Source organism: Vipera ursinii, assembly GCF_947247035.1.
Source record: "Vipera ursinii genome assembly, chromosome: 10".
NCBI classification, from domain to species: domain Eukaryota; kingdom Metazoa; phylum Chordata; class Lepidosauria; order Squamata; family Viperidae; genus Vipera; species Vipera ursinii.
In genome coordinates, this window is record NC_139520.1 from 22,438,274 (window position 1) to 22,455,515 (window position 17,242).

Sequence of the window (17,242 nt, forward strand, 5' to 3'; positions counted from 1 at the left end):
GCAGCGCCAGTGAGCAAGCAGAGGCATCTGCAGCTCCCTTGGAGATGGAAAACATCTGTGGCCTTCGCATTGTCCAGCTGCTGGGGAGAGGGGGGTCCCTAGTCAGATCAGGTCCTCTTCTTTATGCAGCCAAAACTTCGTTCTTGTCAGTTGCGTCTTTGTGAATATCTGTAAAGAGCCCAGAGCTGCTTCTTTGTCAGAGGGACAGTTGTACAAATTTGATTAATCAATTAATCCATCAATAAGTCATCTCAGAGGCTCAGCCCAAGCAAGGGGGCTTCCTCCCTGCTGGACCCCTGCCCGCAGCAATCCCATTGCAGGACGTGGTCCTCCCAGCACCTGACGGTCCCTGAAATCACACCATACAGGCTTCTCTGCCCCCCCCCCCAAATCTGGGCTGAAATCCACCCACTGAAGGCTCCCGTGGGAGCTGACTGTCCCTTCCGAATGGCAGTTTGCTGCATCCAACATCTGGGTCATGATGAGATGGATTAAGCCTCAAGATGAGCTCCGTGGCTTACTTTGAGAAGATTATCTCTGACAGTGCATCTAATTAATAAATCTCCCTGGGAAGGCGATATTTGGGGAGCGACAGAGAAAGGACCTTCAGGGGGATCAGTTGCCATGATGTGCCCCCCTCCCCCTTTGCTTGGTGCACCAAAAGCCAAAGCAAATGGGCAGCTCAGCTTTCTCAGTGGAGGCTTGGTGTGGCTCATCTTGTGGCCTGATGCAGATAAAGAGTGAGGCTGCCTCTGTGTGTGTGTGCTTGAAAGATACCCCTCCCCCGAGAAAATGGGTATCCTTGGCCTGGAGACAATGTTTGCCTTAGCCCAAGAAAGCTGCCCAGGTCTAGAGGGAGAAGCAGGAAGACCCAGAAGAGTTCTTGGTCTCTCCTTAACCTTTCATGTTTGTGGGGGGGGGGGCTGCATTCTGGAAAGGGGAGAGGGGGTCTCTGGCTCAGCTTCCGCAGAGGCTTTTAGTAGCAAAAGGCTCCTTGGCCTCCAGCACGGTAACAATTAACACATTTCTCTTAGCCAACGTCTTTGTGGCGCTGGGCCAGGGCGTCTCTGCCAGGGCCAACTGGCTTGTACTTAAGATGCAGCCAGACTCTTGGTAGCTTCTGTATTTGTCCTCTTCTGACAGTGATTAATGGCATAATTGATAAGCCCTAGATAGTTTTCCAGGGATGGATGAGCTGACCTGGGTGCTGATGGGAGGGAGCCGTCACTCTGGTGCACCGGGTAAAAAAGATGGGCAGGAAATAGAAAACCAGGCAGATCCAGGCACTGAAACTTCATAAAGTTATATCAAACACGTGATCTGATTCCTTTTCTGAAAAGCGGCATGACCGACGACTTGCTTGCGAGAGCAAAGTCAGCACTAACTCACAGCGGCGTTCTCAGCGCGGGGGCCGCTGGAGAGAGGCGGGGGGGGAGCAAGGCGCGGCGGCTGCCTCCTCACCTTCGGCCACCAGCTCCGGCCCGCCAAGTCGGCGTTGCGGCAAGGGGAGCGAGAGCGGCCGCCTCTGCTGAGAGGCTCTGCCAGCCCCACGCCTGGCGTCCCCCCCCGCCTCCCTTCGAAGCTTGGGCAAGTTTGGGCAAAGTTTCCTTCTGCCCCACCAGAGGGTCAGAGGATGGCAGCGCCCTCTTTCGGGAGGGAGAGGCAGGGATGAGGGCCCGTCTGAAGAAGCGAGAGCCAAAATGGGTGGGTGCGTGTGTGTGTGCGTGTGTCTTCCACGCCAATAAGGCGGGGAGCGTCCCCCCCCCCACGGGAAGCGCTTCCCGGCCGAGGCAGGGCCGCAAAGGCGCCACGCTGAAACCAAACGCTCCGCGCCCGCTCTCCCTGCTTGCTTTTCTTTGACTTCCCATCAGGTGCAGCCGAGGCTCCGTCTGTTCTTGTGTGTTTTGCGTGGGAGCCCCCGCTCCGCGTGTTTTTCCCCCTGGAAGCTCACCGGGTGGGGGGGCAGCCAACAGGCCAGGGCCCCGCCGGACCTGCCCAGGCTCGAAAGGCGCAGCCGAGAAGCGCAGCTGCGGGGCAAGACGGGCTGAGCCCTCCGGCCGCGCAACCGAGCTTGAGACCCTCTGCGGCCCGCCCTGGGCACCCCGAGCGCGGCGCCCCTTTCGCGGCGCCCCCCCGCCCGAGATCAGCCGGACCGGGCTGGGCCGCCCTCGCCGCCTGCTCTGGGTCCCTGGGCGGGGCGGTGGGCGCGCAGGAGACGGCGGGGCCTGAGACCGCCATTCGCAGGGGGGCGGGGGGGGGGTGTCCGGCTCTGCATTTCCTCCATCTCTCTGCCAGGCTAAGCCTTCTGGGCTTGGTGGTCTCGGGGTGGAAGGCCTGGCAGGTGACGCTGACGCCCTCTCTGCACCTCCAGGTGGACAGATCCGAGGTCATCAAAAGCAGCCTGAACCCCGTCTTCGCCAAGGTGTTTATGGTGGACTATTACTTCGAGGAGGTACAGAAGCTGCGCTTTGAAGTCTACGACATCCACGGCCACGGCAGCAGCGTGAGGACCCACGATGACGATTTTCTGGGAGGCATGGAGTGCACGGTGGGGCAGGTAAGGCCGGGGAGGGACAGTCTCTGGGCCCTGCCTTCGACACCCAGACCTTGCAGCGGGAGGGGGGCTAATCCACGAAGGAGCCCCTCGGAAGAGACCGCCTCTGCCCTGCAGCCCCCTGCACCTCCTCCCGAAGGGTGTCCCTGGCAGGAGAGACCCCCACGGCTGCAGACCACCTGCCCCCACTGCAAGGCTTAGGGTTAGGATGCACCTTTCTCCGCCGGCCAGCGGGTCAAGCGTGATAGCTCGGACCGGCAGCTGCTGGGAAAGGCTCCCCTAAGTGGGCCCAGCCCGAGAAGGGGCCGTGCGCCCACCTTTCTGCTCCTCCTTGCAGATCGTGGCTCAAAAGCGGGTGAGCAAGCCTCTCTTTCTCAAGTATGGGAAATCCGCCGGCAAGTCCACCATCACAGTGAGTGCCCCCTCCCAGCCCCCCCATGTGGCAGGTTGGAAGCAGCGGCTGGGGGACACCCCCCCAACCGACAGGCCTGGCCTCTGAAGGGGCCTCTCTGGACCCTCTTAACAGGTGACCTCGGAAGAGATCTCTGGCGAAAACGGCTTTGTGGAACTGTTCTTTCGGGCCAAGAAGCTGGATGACAAGGTGGGAGGGGAGGGGAAGGGCCTGTGATCTTCAACTTTGGGGAAGGTCAGCCTGGGGAGGGTCAGCGTGGCTACACTTGGCTTGAGGGGGGCAGGCAAGGGGAGAAAGGAATTGCAATGCTGCAGGAGTCCAGGCCATTCAGACAGGCGCTGGGAGATAAATTGACCTGGACAGGTGAATGCCTGTGTAGCCCCCACGCCCACCCCACCACCAGAGTCCCCCCCTAGGAGTAGGAAGGGCCCAGTTTGGGGCAGGAGACCGAAACAGCCCCTCAGGGCTCTGCCTTCCACCATCTGCTCAGGTGCAGGTGGAGCAGCAGTTTTTATTAGGAATGAAAAACTGACAATCAGCGAACATCTAGCAAATGGACTCTGTGTGTGTGTGCGTGCGTCTGTGTGTGTGTGTATGCGCACGCGCGCCTGTAATCAGAACCATCCATGAAAATTCGTCATCTTACGTGACGGAGATAAATCAGGCTGGCATCAAAGCTGTGAAATTGAATATGAACGCCATTTTTTTAAAAAAATGAAAAAAGATATTTAAAAGTTGAACAGATGGAGCAGGAAGCGAGGGGAAGGAATAATGGAGAACTTGCTGGGTGGGGTCTGTCAGTGGGGAAGAGGCTTCTGTGTCCGTTCACTCTTCTCTGCCAGCCGGCCTGCATGCAAGGCAAAGTGCTGCCCCCTTTTCTTTCAGGGGGTGGGGTTTAGGGGACCCCACTCCCACACACACCCTTCATTTTCCCAACCACCCAATGAAGTGTGGCAGGGTCTTCAGATGCCCAATGAAGAAGAGATCCAGGTGGGATTAAGCAAAACTCCCCAGGTTTGATGACACCCTGGCGTCTTCACACAAAAGGCACAACTAGGATGGCCTTGCAATATTGCGTCATGTCATTTTCACACCCCACAGCCCAACACCCAGGACCCTAGAAAGAGGAGCAGGAGAGCCACCCCTTGGTAAAGGTTAACCTTGTCTCCCCTAGGATCTTTTCAGTAAGTCAGATCCCTTTCTGGAGATCTACCGGATCAATGATGATGGAAGTGAGCAGCTGGTACACCGGACTGAGGTAAGAGTCTCCTCCCAGGGGCCAAAGGGTAAAGTCCCAACGCTTCTGGTCAGGGAGGGGAGATGCTACTCATTATAAGCTTCTGGTCCTCATGGTGAAAGAAGGGAGGTACTGGGCCCCAAGATCTGCTTAACCCCTGCCCCCCAAGAGATCTGCTCCAGCCCACTGCAGCACTTCCCACAAGAGCCACGGAGAGCCCTTGGGGCTCAGGGCTCCTCCTTCTATGGCCTGCCCCCTTCCAGGCTTCTGCTGTCTCCTCACCCCCCCACCCTGGGATTCAGATCAGCCAGAGGGGATTGAGGAGCAGAGGAGAGAGCCCCCCCCCGAAAGGCTGCCTTTTCAGACCATGTGCCTGTGCTTCTCAGTTTGTCAAGAACAACCTGAGCCCCATCTGGGAACCCTTCAAAGTGTCCCTGAGCTCCCTCTGCAGCTGTGAAGAGAAGCGGAAGCTGAGGGTGAGTGATGGGGGGGCGCAGAGGGCCACCCTCATCCGGATTGTGCCCTAAGCCGCCCCCCAGCCGCTTGGGCTGCAACTTCAGCAGAGCCCCCAGCAGGCTAGAAGGGAGGCTTATGAAGAGGGGCGCCTCTCAGATGCCGCCTGCTGTACCCCACTTCCGAGACCAGCTGGCCACTGTTGCCTTGGGGTCCTCTCTGGCCCCGGGGGAGGGGGTGGACGAGGTGGGCAGAGGCCGTTCCGAGGGGTCCTGAAGGGTCTCTCGTGCGCAGTGTGTCGTCTTGGACTACGACTCCCGAGGGAAGCACGATTTCATTGGAGAGTTTTACACCACTTTCGAGGAGATGCAGAAAGCCACAGGTGGCAACAAGGTTGGTGAACAGGGAGGAGGCCAGGCAGCCGCCCCCGGGAAGCTCCACAGCTGGGGAGGGGCCTTCCTGGAGAGAAAGCAGCCATCCGCAGGGTGTTCAGACGTGAATGGCCCAGCAGGAATAAAAAGAGATCCCTTTCGCCCCTCCCCCATTAGATCCAGTGGGACTGCATGAATCCCAAGTACAAACTGAAAAAGCGAAACTACCGAAATTCAGGGGTGGTGATTCTCCTGGACCTGAAGGTAAGTGGCCAGTCCATGGGCCGGCCTCTCGTGGTCAGTCGGGGTGCGTGGGGGCTGGGCAAGGGGGGATCTGGGGAGCAAAGGGGTGGGTTATGGGTCTGCTATGAACAGGCTCTTGCCCCCCCATCCAACCTGTGGGTTACAGCAGGCCTGGCCCCCTCCTTGTAATTCTGCCCCCTGGCCTGCAGATCTGTTGCCCTGTGTTGGGCACAGAGCTGGGCTGGCAGGAAGCAGCCTTCATCCCGCTCTGATGCCCAGATTCTCTGGAAGATCCACAGGGTCTACTCCTTCCTGGATTACATCATGGGCGGCTGCCAGATCCACTTCACGGTGAGTAGCTGCGCCCGGCCTCCTCAGTTGGCCCAGAGCAGGCCAAGGGTCTCTGGAGCCAGAGCCGGGGTGCGGGGGCTCTTCTGTTCCAGCCCAGGGACACGGGCACTTCTTGCGCTTGTCGCCAACTGGTGTAGGTATGGGCACCCTGTCCTACCTTGGCAAGGGAGACACTAAGCACTGAAGGAGGGGCCGGAGGCTTTGGAATTGTGGGCTTTATCTCAGGCTGGACCTCCAGGCGGGCTGCCCCCCCCAGCTCCTCGGTCACCTCAGCTTCTTGCCGTGGCTGTTGGAGCGCCCCGCTGGCAGTGCCGCACAGATTTCTCTCTTTCAAAACAAGAAGCAGGCGGCAGATTGCATTTTGAAAGAGCATCTCCTTCCTGGAGTGAGTCAGTTCCAGAACGTGGCAAGGAACAGATTGCTGGCTCTGGGCCCGCTTTGCCCGCGAGGCCATGCGACGGGCAGCATCCCAGGAACGAGAGCCCCTCGCTCGCAGGACGTGTGCGTGTGTGTGTGGGTGGGTGTGTGAAGAGGGAGGGAGGGAGAGAGACGGTGGCAATTCCTGCTTTGCTCTGAGTTCAGGGCTGATCGGCAAAAATGGGCTGTGCCGGATTATTCCCTTTCCTTGATGTCGGTTTCTCTTTGCTCCCCTAACCAGGTTTGGGCAGGAACTGGTCCTGAGGACATTCCCATCTGCCTCCCAAGGGTGGGAAGTTCTGTGCCCCTCATCTCAGACCCCTTGGCAAATGACGGGGAAGCCCGGATCTGCCCCCCTCTGGGAGACTTACCTGCTGGCTCCCTGCCTCTGACCCCCTCCCCCCTCCCCCCCAGGTGGCCATTGACTTCACAGCCTCCAATGGGGACCCCCGGAACAGCTGCTCCCTGCACTACATCAACCCTTATCAGCCAAATGAATACCTGAAGGCCCTGGTGGCCGTGGGGGAGATTTGCCAGGACTACGACAGGTGACCGGGGGGGGGCTGTCTCAGTGGTGCCAGGCCCTGAAGGGGGCATCACACTCGAGGGGGGAGGCTCCCTCTAGCCCTCAGCTGGCCAGTTCGAGCATTCATCCCCGCCGGAGAACAGCCACTTTGGAGGCATCTTCCCCCATGGCGGTCAGGGGTCCTGGGGAAAGGGGAGGGGGGGCTTGGGCGAGGGGCTTCCAAGCCCTTTGCAGCCAGTCTGGTTTCTGCTTCTCCACAGTGACAAAAAATTCTCTGCCTTGGGCTTCGGAGCAAGGATCCCCCCCAATTACGAAGTAAGTAAAGGGACATGCATGAAACAGGATGGGGGGGGCAGAGGCCATGGTTGGGGAGACTGGTCCCCAAGGCAGCTGGCCCCACTGGAGAGGAGCTTGGCCAGTGCTCCCGTGGGAGGCCGGACCCCCAGCACACCTGCCGTCACACCTGCCTGTTGCCCCCCCCCAGCATTTCCTTTTTTTGCCTTATAAGAACACTGAGACTTTTGTGACATCTTGTTGACTGACGTGTTTCAGGGCTCTTGAAGGGTCTGCTCAGCCAAGCTGTTCAGCCTCAGGGTCCCACAAGTCTCTTGGCTGCTTTGCTGCCATGAACGTAGCACCAGGCTGACCGGCCTTTCTGGGCATTGGTGTGCCCATCAAGCAGTTGTGAAGCAGGGCAAATTGGCACTTCTGCCACCTCTGCATCCAGCCCAAGACCTCCCTCCACCTTCTCCTGCCAACCGGCTGGGTAGTAGGATCCCTCTGGCGCTTGGACAACTCTGACTCCTTCAGGATACTGCAGCGCCTTCCAGCCACCAAGCGATACCAGCTGAAAAAGGGGCTGGAGGAGGCTCCACAATTAACTTCCCTCCCTCCCTCCCTCCCTTTCTTCCTAGGTCTCCCACGATTTTGCCATTAACTTCAATCCTGAGAACGATGAGTGTGAAGGTGAGGGTGGCTTCTGCAGGCTTCTGCTCCTTGTGCCTTTCTGCCAGGGCCAAAATGCTGCTGGATTAGCACTTCTTCTGCTCATCAGACAGGCTTCCCCCAGAACAGCCAAACCTTTCTGGAGTCAGAAAAGGAAAAATGTTTGCAGAACATTTGCTTGTAATCTCTGCCTGGGCGGCTTCCTGGGAGGAGCAGGAAGGATGTTTCTCTGCTCCTGGCTTAAGTTCAGACTTCTCTTCGCTTGGAAAGGTGTCCCCCACCCCGCCTGTGCTTCTGTCGCCCACAGAAGGGGCCCACTGAATCTCCCTCTCTCCTTGCCAGGCATCCAGGGGGTGGTGGACTCCTACCAGAGTTGCTTGCCCAAGATTCAGCTCTACGGCCCAACCAACGTGGCGCCCATCATCTCCAAAGTGGCCAAAGTAGCTGCTAATGAAGAAAAAACCCAGGAAGCTTCGGTGGGTGTGTGGGAATCAGCAGAAACCTTCTGGGTGGTGGTTGGGGGTTGAGTCTCCTTTGACCTCGATGCCCCCACATTGGCTGGAATTTAAGCCCTGTAGCCAAATTTCAGCCAGCTTGATAGAAAAGTAGACACCAGGGAGGCAGCGTTCTTATGGTGGATTGGGCTCCTTGCCTACGTACGTGAAAGCATTGGATGGACTGGGTGACTTTAATGAAACGGAGGGGTCCTTGGTGCGCTCTGAGCTTGCTTGTTTTCTTGCAGATGTTTCATTAACCAAACTAGGTAACATAACTGATGATGTTACCTAGTTTGGGTCATGAGATGCCTGCAAGAAACCAAACACGCTCAGAGAGCACCAAGGACCCCTCAGTTCGCTCTGAGCTGCAAATATTCTCCTTTACTGGTTTATCCGTTACTGACCTGTGCCAAGTGGGCCAGGAGGACCCAGGGCCCCGCGTGACTTTTTGCACCCTGATCTTGACAGCTCTTGGCCCGCTTGCTAAGTGGCTGAAAGCTTCGCTGCCAGTCTTATCAATTAATGGCGGCAACCGATGCCTCCGCCACACAGCCTGGGGGGGGAGTGGGTGGGGGGAGGGAGGGAGGGCAGGCTGGGCTCCCGGCAGAGCAGGAACAAAGGCTGGGGAGCCAAAGAGGGCCGAGGGAGAAGGAGAAGGGACACCGGAGAGGAAGCAAATCGGCTCCAGCCTTCCTCGACCTGTCCGTCGGCGTTGACATTTTGAATCAGGTCAATTTGATTAAGGAAAGCAAATGGAATTAAAAACAAAACAAATGAATTACCTGATCGATGCAGTGGAATTTAATAAGGCGGTCGGTTTTCCATTCTTGAACCGATTTCAAATCGGAATGAATTGCCTTCCTTCCTCTGAACTGAAGCTTGATTTTCTGGAGGGGGTCCAGCCAGCCAAGCCCTGGGCCCCGCAGCCTGCAGGTGTCGCCGGAAGCCTCTCGCAGAGCCCTCTGGAGGGCAGCATCTCCAGAGCTGGGCCCACTCTGGCTGCTGCCAACTGGGGCTGTGCCTGTGCTGTTCTCACGAGACTGCGGCACTTGATACATGCACAGGAACCCTGCAGCTCTTACCAGAGAAGACACAGGGAGCAACTTCTCCTTTGCCAAGAAAATAGGAGGTGCCTGTCTCTGGCAATTCATCCTTCCCCCCTCATTCTTTTGAAGAAGGAGGCCCGGGGGGTGGTGGATGTCTTGGGGGGGGCTGTAATGGAGCCTGGACTATCCTCTTCGTTCCAAGTGGCCTCCCAAATTCCAGAATGAGGGAAGGGCTCCCCTCTCTTCTGTGTGCCAACAAGATCAGCTGGTGGCCGTCGGCTCAGCGGCTCGTCAAAGGGGAGAGTTTGGGGGAGTTTAGTCTGCACCCTTGCCTGTGCCCTCCGCCCTGCGTGTTTCCTGGGTGGCCCTGACCTGGCGCTTCTTTTCACAGCAATACTTCATCCTGCTGATCTTAACTGACGGGGTTGTGACTGACATGGCGGACACGCGGGAAGCCATCGTCCGGGCCTCCTACTTGCCCATGTCCATCATCATTGTGGGGGTGGGCAACGCCGACTTCACAGACATGCAGATCTTGGATGGGGACGATGGGATCCTTCGCTCCCCCAAAGGCGAGCCTGTCATGCGGGACATTGTGCAGTTCGTCCCCTTCCGAGAGTTCAAGAATGTAAGTCCCCCTCCCTCGGGCAGGACGGTTAAGACACACCCCCCCCAGCTGGCTGCCAGCTCACCTCTCAGCCTCCTTTGTCTTCCAGGCTTCGCCCACCGCCCTGGCCAAGTGTGTGCTGGCAGAGGTGCCCAAGCAGGTGGTCGACTATTACAGCTCCAAGGCCTTGCCCCCCCGTGGACCCGAAGGGAGCGGCCCTGGCTCTGCTCTGAACTCGCCGCAGTGAACCCGCCGGACCTGAGCGTCCCTGCGTCTGTCTCCCCCCCCCCCCCCCGTGCTCGTTCTCCAGCAAGCAAGGCCGGCCGACAGCTGCTCCTCCCGCCGCGCAGAGCAGGACGCCTCCTGCGTCCCCCTGGCCATTTGGGCACCAGCAAGTCCAGGAATGGCCCTGTGGTGAGGGAGGGCAGCCCCCAAGCAGATGGCATAGAGAGTGGGCAGCCCGGGCAGCAGGGGCTCCCAGCTGGGCAGTGCCAAAGGGGCAGCAGGATTGCAAAGGAGAGAGAAAGGAAGGTGAAGAGTAAGAAGCAGGCCGAGAGGGGAAGCGGGGCTGATGCCCTTTGCCCATCGTCTGTCGCTCAGATACATCGACACGTGCAAAGAAAGCTCCTCTTCGCCCTTCCTTCGCTCTGTCTCAGGCAGGGGAATAAACGTTTTATAGCCCCCTCCCCTTGAAACTGCTCAAGGGTACAGCAGCTCCCCTTCTCTTTGTAGCGAGGCACCCTGGAAACAGAAACAAAGCAGGGGCATTCTGGGCAGGGGGGGCAGAAAGCAGAGGCATCCCAAGGGGCAGAGGGGGTCAGAAAGCCCCCCAGGCTGGGCCCCTGAGCCTGCCTTCCACAGAGGAGCCCAGGGCCGTCTCTGGAGGGTTTCGGCTCCTGGGAATGGACCTCCAGCACCCTGGCTCTTCCCACACCAGCACCTTAGCAAAGTGGGGGGCGGCAGAGAGACCCTTGCCCCAAGTGGAGTGTCACAGCAGGGCCCCCTCCCCTCTGTGTGCAGAGAGGGCTCAGATGCCAGGTCTGCAGCGTCAAAGCAGCCGGTCCATGTTGCGAAGGTGCTTCAGTCCGTTTCACAGCCTCCTCCTGTGCATGAGCGGTTCGGGTCCGGGCCCCTTTCCCCTCTGTGCGCTCCGTGGTTGTCTTTTGCTGTGATGTGTCATTTGCTGATGGTTGCATGAGAAATCCTAGATGTACCCAGGAAGACAGCCAAATAAAAAAGAGATTCTGTTTCCTTGGCACTCTGTCCTTTGGAGGGAGAAAAGCAAAAATGACCCCTGTAAACATCTTGAAACAGTCATGGGCTGCAAACACAAGCCAGTTTTAAACAGGCGGCCATTTCTGACTGGGGTTGCATGTTGCGGTCCTGGGGACAAAATGGGCACTTTGGTCCTTTGCGACCAACTCTGCAGTGACAAACCGCCTGTACGAGAACAGCCAGGCTGCAGGTGGTTTGGCTTCTCTAGGGGTGTTTTGCAGAATTTAAGAACTGGCAAAAAGTATGGATGACAGAGACTTTTGGTGGCCACTCCACATGCCAGTGCCCCTGAGAAAAACAGACCTTCCATCCACGTGCAGGATGATGCCCAGGGTGGGCTTGGGCTGAAGACCTCCCACTTCCCTTCATCTGAGGCTTCTCTTCTTGCAGCTGCAACATTTCCCCAGCTTTTGCATTGTCCAAAGGCACAGAATGCCCATCCTCTGACCAAAGTATCTCAGCCCAAAGTGAATTGCAATTGGAGCTGCAGACAGAGCTTTGCCTCCAGAATGAAGTGCCAAAGGAGGCCAAGCAGGGCACGCTGGGTCTCTCGGTCTGCTGGTCAGCTCCCCCTCCAGAGGGGCAGGAAAGCGGGCAGCAGTTAGAGGGCTGCAGGGCACGGCCAGAACCCCACTTAATTGTCTCGTGTCAAAATTGTGAGAACCAGTTTGGGGTTGTGTTGAAGGCATCAGGCTAGAAACCGGGCAATCCTGAGTTCTAGTCCTGCCTTGGGCACAAAACCAGCTGGGTGACCTCAGGCCAGTTCCTCTCTCTTAGCCCCAGGAAGGAGCCAATGGCAAACCACTTCTGCAAAATCTTGCAAAGAAAACTGCAGGGATTAATCCAAGCAGTCTCCAAGAATCAGTCATGATTGAACAGAAGGGGGAAAAATCTTACTGCAGCAAGGAATAACCAAGAGACCCATGGCACCATGGAAGGTAACGTTCCCTGCAACAACAACATTAATTCCACAAATTTTCCTAAAAGGGAAATATGCACCCAGGGGTTGGGATTGTAAGCAAGGAGGAGGAGGAGAGAAAGAGGCTGAGAGACCCCCGGGGGCCACCGTTCCTTCTGCAGCCCTAGTACGAGCACCCTGGCGTTGCTATACTAATTTACACGTGTAATGTGATCAAAACTCATTATTGGGATCCTGACCATTGGTGGCGAAAAGAGCTTCTACATAAATTAAAATTCAGTGGCTTAACACGACAGCTCTCTCTGAACTTCTTTTGTTCAAGAGTAGCAGCCCTAACTGTCCTGGCAGGATGAAAAAAAAACCCTGCTGGTGCACTGCCACATTCAGGAGAGAAGACTAAATTAGCGGTGAGGCTGGAGGAGGAAGGGAGGGAGCTCCATCCAGGAGTTCTTGTGTGCAGCTAATCGGATGGAAAAGAGAGCTTCAAAATGTGTGCCTTAAAGATTTTGCAATCCAGTCTGTCTGTCGCTTTTGCCACCAGCGCTTATGCTTGCTCCGAGAAGCACCTTCAGCAGGGCGTCTTTCCTTCTCACGCCTCGTCTCAATGTGAGCCGTGTCAGCCAGCAAATGGTGCGCAGATTTCCTTGCACGTTTCCGCTTCTGATCACAGCCACCCCGAGACGCTGCCCTGGAGCTCAGCAAGAGAAGCTTCCAATGCAATCAGCAGTTCAGGGTGATTAACTGCAGCTTCCTACCCTATGTGGTGAATCAAAGGCCAAGCACGGAAGGGAGACTGAATGAAAACGGAAATAAAGCATGGCCTTTGTGTGCCATGGTAATAGAATTAAACATAAGAATGGCCGTGTGTCTGTTAGGCAGAGAAAGGAGGGTCGGGGAGCATCAGCCGAGCCACAGGGGAGCTACAACTGCAGATCTGGGTTGGTACTGCTTCAGCACCATGGACAGAAGATGTTTCTGTGGCCAAAATGTCAAATATTTATCATGGATTTCCAGGAAAACAGTCAACAAAACATGGACTTTTCTATCTTCCAGTTCTGCTCTGTAACCAGTAATTGTTTTGGGGTGTTTTTCAAAAAATTGTTAAGCTTTAATAAGCTTTAACCATCAGGAGAGACATAACATGTTTTATTGACTTTTTGCCTGGAACCCAACATCAATTTTTTCACAACTACTGTAATGCATGGTTATATCCTGAATTGCAGCCTTCCGAAGTCTAGGCACAAATTTGTAAAAAGTAATCACATAACACAATGCAATAATTTAATACGTTCTTCCCATTCACACATACACCACTCCTACATAACATGTTTGAACACTGCAAGCCTGCCGACATGCTGGGGCATTCAGAAGCACCAGTTCCACTGTGACTGTCCCCCACCTGACACCCCCTCCCCAACAAAAGGAGCCAGGCTCTAACCATGAAGCAGCTCTATTCAACGGAGACAAAGTGATTATTTCTGACTGTCAGGATAATTGCTCAAATTGTTCTTGCAATAAATGGGGCTTTGAAGCGAGATGTATTCATGCTGACAAGGATGAAGTTTGATGGGAAAGCACCTGCTGTAGCAAACGGGCTTACATGAAGCCAGTCTGGCAAAAATGCTGGAGGCTGAGATTGCTCCGTCCTTTTTTGCGATTGTTCAGAGGCTCCTTGGCCGTCCTGCTGGCTGGCTGGCTTCCAAAAACAGGCCTGGTTCCACTGGAAGCCCATTTCCCAAAGGACTTCCCTCGTGGTCATCTTCATCTAGGAGGTCCTGGGTTCCTTGGCCCCAGCCTTGCCAGAGAAGCAGCCAGGCCAGAAAAAACGGGCTGCCCGTGAAGCAGAGACCGGAGCGAGGCCAGGTATGTCTCCCAGATGATCCCAGACCTGCTGGGCCTTCCTTCTCAGGAGCAAAGACAAGCTGAGATTCCTGTCAGCTCCAGGCAAAGAAGTCCACCCACCTTTTCACTGGCTAATGTTGGGAAGGAGTCAAGAGCCGGATGTTTCTCTCACCCCAATACCCTCACCATCCATTTTGCCCCAATACTTACCTCCCCCACCCCCACCCCGATCAATCTGCCACAGATTTCTTATTTTTAGCTCCTGATTCATCTCTGTGAAAAGAGGAATAATGGATGTCACCATAGTAACTCTTGTGCCCAATAAGATTCATGCTGGAGCCCATCATCTGCTGAGGGCAGATGTTTCTTGAGGAGGAGGAACTGGAGGCCTCCTTGGGGGCTTCTGTCATAGCAGGGTGGGCCCCCCAGAGGCGGTAAAGCCCACTCCATTCTCTGCTCTTCCACGGCTATCTGTGCCTGGCTCACTGTTGAGGGCCAGATGCTCATCCTGAGCTCCCATGTCTGAGCAGCGACCAGGGCAGCAAATGCCGATGGCCTTGGGTCTCCTTGAGGGAGCTATTCTTAAATGGAGGAAAGCTATGAGAAATTTCTGTCCCTGCTACCAACATACCATATGCTGCACCTGCAGTCTGATTGCCTTGGACAAAGATGACCCCCGTAACCATGTGCGCCTCTTCCCTCAGCAAATTTGTGGGAAATCAGTGCATTGCCAGGAAAATTAGGCTAACAATGAAACAAGGTTGACCTTCCTGCCCAATTTAGAGATTCCCTGGGGCTGATGACAAAGAGAATAAACTTTTAAAATATCATTAATAAATATAGAGATATATTTTTCCCTGGTTTCAGCCATTACAAACAGTGGCCTTGTTGCTTGATTCAAATGACCCCTTGTCATTATTCTGGCCACAATTATTTTCACTAGCACTGATGATATTACCTAGGTTTGGGTAATGAAACATCTGCAAGAAACATCTGCAAGAAAACATGCAACCTGAGAGAGCACCAAGGACCTACAATTATTTGTCCATTTTTATTAGTTTTTACCTAACTTTTCTTCAAGAATGAAAGTTCTTCATGCCTCTACAGAGTTGGCTGATTTCCTTTGAAAATACTCAGGCTCAAGTTTTAAAAAGAAATGAAAAGATCAATGATTTAATAACTGGAGAAGGAGGGAGCCACTTTCTCTGCTCTGTGCTGAATCGATTTGAAATTAGCTCATGAGAATCCCCCCCCCCCCCGAGGAATCCACCAGACTCCCTGACCACAAAGTGGTGGAGGAGAAGAACCAAACTTGCAATTTTGGAAAGTCTGCACTGCAGCAAATTGAGGCCGGCTTCCTTTCACCACAAAAAGGCCTCGGCCTGGCGTCCAGGTGCCTGTGGGCCAGCCCCGAGAGGCCAGTCCTGCAAGGTGAGGGGGGCCGATGGATTGAGTGAGGCTCGTGCCGCTCTGTTGCCCAGGAAATCGGTCACCTCAGAAAAACCATTCCTGACTTTGTGTTGTGTGGTGGATGGAAGAAGCAGGCTGTCTGTCCCAGCCAAGTTTCGAATGCATCTCCTGAGGAAGATAAATTGAGCTGAGGCTGAGAGGCCCTCCCTGCCTTTGGCAGCCACAGGACAGACAGCAGTAAAAATGGTTAGGAAATCAGACGGGACCCAAAAGGTCCATCATCATACAGCTTCACTTAACCTCCCCTCCAGTTCATTGGGTGGACTCAGCAAACTGCCCCCCCACACACACATACCCCTCCCCCTCCGCTGCTGAGAGGTCCTCACTAGTAGAAATCCTGCCAGTGTGTTTGCACCAGCTGGCCGTATTAGTGGGAAGAGGGGACAGCCGACAACTCATAGCCTGCTAGGTAAGTTATCCTGCTCCCCCCTCCCCTTCCTCCCTGCTGCAGGACAAAGGGCTCCTTGGCTGGAGAGCCCTGGTCCTCTAGGTCTCCTGGGCCGGCAGTCCAGCCAGTAAGAAGGTTGGCTTTGCATCTGGCCTAAATCCATCGTCAGATCAGTGCCTGCTCTCGGCCTCCCGCTTTCTTGGCTGCATTCAGAAGCCAACTTGCACCCAGGTTTGCATTACTTGCAGGCGCAAGAGCTTCCCTGAAGAAGCCGAATTTCTCCTCCAGCCGGGAAAGCACAAGAACCACTTTGGGAAGGAGGAGCCCAGCCACAGCACACGGAGGCCAGCTGCATCCAGAGCGACACAAAAGCCGGCTAATTGCAGGGAGTGATAGGGAATGATTACAGGATGCAACAGGAGATGTGCACATGCCTGTCCAGCAGTCCCCCAACTCCCCACTCCCAAGATTCTGGAAACCCTTCAATCACCATGCTTTCCTATTGTATGAACGCTGTCTGTCCAATCTTCCTTCTGGTGTGTGCAAAACACAGAGGCACCTGTGTCCATCTTCCAAAACTGAACAGGCTGGGCTGGGCCAGGTCAGTAAAGACTTGCGATGATATCACCAATGGAAGAAGGATGTGTATGTGTGTGTGTTTTTACTGCAGCTGGCAGAATTTGTGTGCTGGACTCCCTTTTGGTGCCCCCTGCCCAGGCACTGCTTCTCACCTTCCTGCCCTGGGAGGACCTGGTGTGGGTCTTTTACAAATCACAAGGGATTCATATGTCTGTAAACGCTTGTGCCATTGGCATGGAGAGAGAACGTCATTTGCTTTAGACCGGTCAAAAACCTGACTGTGGGTCTTTGGTGCTTTCCAATCAGATGAAAGTTTTTCAACAAGAACATAAGCTGCGCCCTGCTGGATCAGACCCCTGGCCCATCTGCTCTGCTCTCACAGTGGCCAACATCTGCCCAAGGAAGCTTTCTGGTGTCCCAGAAGATGGCCTTCAGAGGGGTCCATCCTGTGCAGGCTAATAGCTGCTGATCCTCAGCACTTCCATGAATTGATCCAAGTCCTTTTTGAAGCCAACCAAGCTGGTGGCTAGCAACACACTGCTGAAGCTGCTATAGCAGCAGATGGTTCCCCGTGTCCCAGATGTGAGCTACTTTCCCCTGGAGGATTCCTTCGCACTTTTGGGCTTGTTCCAAAGATGGAGACAGCAGGAGCCCCGAACCTCAACTCAGCTGCTCAGGGTGCCTCAATAACACCTTTGCTCTGCCAGGTGCAGTTCACTGTTGGTTGTCATCTATAAAGCCCTTCAGGACTCAGGACCTGGCTGACTAGAAGATTTGGATAAGTTGGTACACTCCCGGTTCCAGCTGTGAAATGCAATCATCTTGGGGACCTTGGGGACCTGCTGCCTCGGTGGCTGTAGAATTCATTCCTCCAAGACCTGCATAGTCTTGACCTGTTGGACTTCTATACAGCCACAGAGATCTGCCTTTTTGTCAGGCTGGGTCAGGTGTTGTGCGCATCTCCTTGTTGGCATTTGCTGGAGAAGATGTTTGTGTTAGTCACCCTCTGCAATGCGTGCCATGTACTGTTTCGTTGTTATTAATCCTATTGTAAAATCACTTTGGGATTAAGGCCTTGTACAAGTAAAGACAGAGAGAGAGAGACAGAGA

General features: G+C 55.2%; 1 protein-coding gene across 1 annotated transcript; it reads left to right on the forward strand.

The window, feature by feature from the left end:
* Positions 1–1,344: 1,344 nt before the first annotated feature.
* CPNE7 (copine 7) lies at positions 1,345–10,901 on the forward strand (the record flags this gene model as incomplete). The annotated part of the gene is made up of 15 exons (XM_083370274.1): positions 1,345–1,708; positions 1,872–2,557; positions 2,892–2,966; positions 3,081–3,155; positions 4,141–4,224; positions 4,590–4,679; positions 4,951–5,049; positions 5,205–5,291; positions 5,562–5,621; positions 6,453–6,586; positions 6,825–6,879; positions 7,479–7,530; positions 7,852–7,985; positions 9,444–9,680; positions 9,769–10,901. 15 exons carry the CDS (start codon positions 1,345–1,347, stop codon positions 9,904–9,906), a joined length of 2,370 nt encoding a protein of 789 aa, XP_083226400.1. The 3' UTR covers positions 9,907–10,901.
* Between the last annotated feature and the right edge of the window lie 6,341 nt (positions 10,902–17,242).